The sequence below is a fragment of the Candidozyma haemuli genome (assembly GCF_002926055.2).
Source record: "Candidozyma haemuli strain B11899 chromosome Unknown G_2014730914, whole genome shotgun sequence".
Taxonomy (NCBI): Eukaryota; Fungi; Ascomycota; class Pichiomycetes; order Serinales; family Metschnikowiaceae; genus Candidozyma; species Candidozyma haemuli.
Window position 1 is genome coordinate 315392 of NW_020289905.1, and position 3031 is coordinate 318422.

General features: G+C 52.5%; 1 protein-coding gene across 1 annotated transcript; it reads left to right on the forward strand. All coding sequences in view use genetic code 12, as the record gives it.

Moving 5' to 3' along the window:
- Positions 1-781: 781 nt before the first annotated feature.
- Positions 782-2674, forward strand: SFL2 (Sfl2p; the record flags this gene model as incomplete). The annotated part of the gene is made up of 1 exon (XM_025487892.1): positions 782-2674. The coding sequence occupies one exon, from the start codon at positions 782-784 to the stop codon at positions 2672-2674; it is 1893 nt and encodes a 630-aa protein (XP_025341700.1).
- Between the last annotated feature and the right edge of the window lie 357 nt (positions 2675-3031).

The following is a 3031-nucleotide window of genomic DNA, read 5'->3' on the forward strand; positions in this document are numbered from 1 at the left end:
GGACTAGTGCCCCCGGAAGGGCCTAATCTGGGGGGGGTATACCGGGGGGCGGTACCGGTAGGTTGTGTCCTGCATATAAGGTCGGTTGAAATTCACACAACTTCACAATTCACAATATTCACAAGGCATGCAGCCTGCCACGCTGCTGCCACTGCTGCAGCCCGACGCTTGACGCACTGCAGACGCACCCGCCCTGCACCACTCCAGAGGAACAAAAGACCTGGCCCACACGCACTCCCCCATGCACCTCAGACGCACTACCAGACGCACCACTCAAATCTCTCGAGAGCCGAATCTTAGCCAGAAAAAAAAAAAAAAAAAAAAAAAAAAAAAAAAAAAAAAAGGTCAACTACTTTTGATGTTCTTCATCTACATACCACTTTTCTTCCTCCAGTGCATAAAGTTAACTTTAGTATACTAGGCTTTTATATCTTCCCATATCATCATCAAGCAGTGTCCCGCCCATACGCCTCCTGCCCCATCGCACTAGTATAAATAGCCGTTACTTTCCCCCGGCCTTTAGTTAAAAGTCCCACTTACTCGGTCTCCAGAACGGCCCCTGGCCAATATAATCCTCCCCTTTCCCTCCCTGGGCGGCCCGTATCCTCCTTTTTTTCCTACTTTTCCCCCTTCCCAATCCCAGGCTGTTTTTTCTTCCATTAAAGGCGAAGACTGTCCAGGCGACAGACTAAGAGTGCCCTTATCTACATTTTAATCCACCTTCCTTCATTTCCAGTTAATTCCTCCCTTTTTTCCAAGCCTGTGGCCAGCATCCCATGACATGACGCCGAAACTGGATCCCCCCGTCAAGAAGAACGCCTTTGTGCATAAACTCTATGGCATGCTCAACAACCCAAAGTTAGCCCATCTCATCTGGTGGACTGGGCCCGACGATTCCAATACGTTTGCTCTTTATCCAAGTAAAGAGTTTGCTGATGCGCTTCTGGACTACTTCAAGCACGGCAATGTGGCGTCGTTTGTTCGCCAGTTGCATATGTACGGCTTCCATAAGATCCTGGACCCCCAGCTGGCTTATCACGACAAAGACCTGCCCATCTGGGAATTTCGCCATTCACTGGGCAAGTTCAAGAAGAACGACGAGTCCTCCTTGGTGTATATCAAGCGTCGACTGCTGCTGAACTCCCTGCGCAACCTGTCGTTGCTTGATAATGAAAATAATCCTCCCCAGCATCAGCCTCATCCCCATCAACATCAACAGCCTCTGCGTTCCTCCCATCCACATATCTATGATCCCCATGGCATTGCCTACTATCCACAGCCGCCACGCCCAGGCCAGACCCATCCACATGCTCATCCCCAGGCACCTCCTCCATATCCATACGCGTACTATGCTACTGCTGCTGGTGCTGTCCCTGTGGCCCAGTCCCAGTGGCCTCCACATGTCCATCTGACGCCCCAGGGGCTCCCGCCGTACGCTTACCAGGCCCATCCCTACCAGCCTCCTCCTCATCAGCCTGTCCAGGGCTTCCCTCCTCATGTCCAGCATCCTCATGACCCACAACACATGGCTTACCCAGGCGTGATGCTCCCGCCTCCAACGCCAAAGGCTCCAGAAGCTAAGGAAACGAACAATTCACATAGTCCTTCGCCCAAGAGGCGATCCCATGATGCTCTGGGTCTGCCTCATACGGTCCTGGAACTGCCCCATCTTCGGTACTCCCATTCTACGCTGCTGCTTCCGACTTATCCAGCATCTACACAGTCAGAACCTCCTCGGTCCACAGCATCAAGCGACGACGCCACTTTACAGTTTAGGAAACCCTGGGACGCTGCGCTGGATAAGCGTCCCCGTCATCCGTCGTTGCTTTTTGACCCATTGGCTCCAAACAACAACCATAATCACAATAACAGCAACAGTACACAGACCAGGCAACCCAATGAGGCCATTAAGCTTCCGCCATTAGTGGGCCAAGGCCAAGCTTCCACAAGCCCTCCTACAGGCGCTCAGCCCATGCCGCCATTGCCTATCCAACGTCCTTCGCTCTCTTCAGTGCCTATCCGCAAATCTGTCTACGATAAGCTACGCCCTCTGTTGATCGAACTACATTCAGCAGCACATCCACCTACGTCAGGCCATTCTAGCGCCAGCGCTAGCGCTCCTGGCTCGGTGTCGACCCCACCACGTACCTTGGCAGGCCACAACTTTGACTCGATTGGATCAGGGTCGCTGTCGATCTTCTCAGGCGCCTCGTCTATTTCGTCGCTCCTGAGCGGGAACAGATCGTCATTTGGCTCTATTTCATACTTGATTGAGGAAAACCGCAAGCCTTCGCTAGTGGCGCCTCACGAGAGACCGGCGTCACCACAAATGCATCCACCTGGGCCTCCAGCACCTCCAGCACCTCCAGCTGGTCATCCTGGGCCTCCTGGTACGTCAGTGGTGACTACAATCATGGAAGAACGTGAAGGCGATCATCTTTCGCAGCCAATGCCTCGGTTAGCGCAAGCAGAAGCAGTTGCGCTTGGGAAGACTTCTACAGAAGAGCAAGGCCAGACGACCAGCAGCGCTAAGAGTCTGACGACATCGCCCAAGCCTTCTACCCCGCTGTTCAAGGCGAAAGTATCGTACTTGCTTGATGATTCGAGCAATGGAGTGAAAAGGCAAAAGACAGAAGCCAAAGATAATGAAACCGAAAAGACTGCTGAGGCCTGATGCCGGCAGGGCCGTCGTTGGGCCAACAACACAGGTATGGGATCAGACGATCTACGAAAAAACGACACTGATGTTTCCAGAAGGCGCTGGAAGGCACCGAAGGCACCAAAGGCACCAAAGGCACTGGAAGGTACTGAAAGGCACCAAAACGTTGAAGTTAAAGTTTGGTCATGAGACAAGCAAAAACGGTGCAGCTGAAAAATCAAGCTTTCCAAGACTTGCCCAAAAACTCTTCCAGCTTAGAGCAACCAAGCTGCGCCAGCGCTTCAATGGCTTCACTTGCTTTTTGCTAGTTAGGGTCCACTGACGATCGAAGGATTGCCCAAAAGCACACCAGAGAGAAGCTCTGTGCCAGAT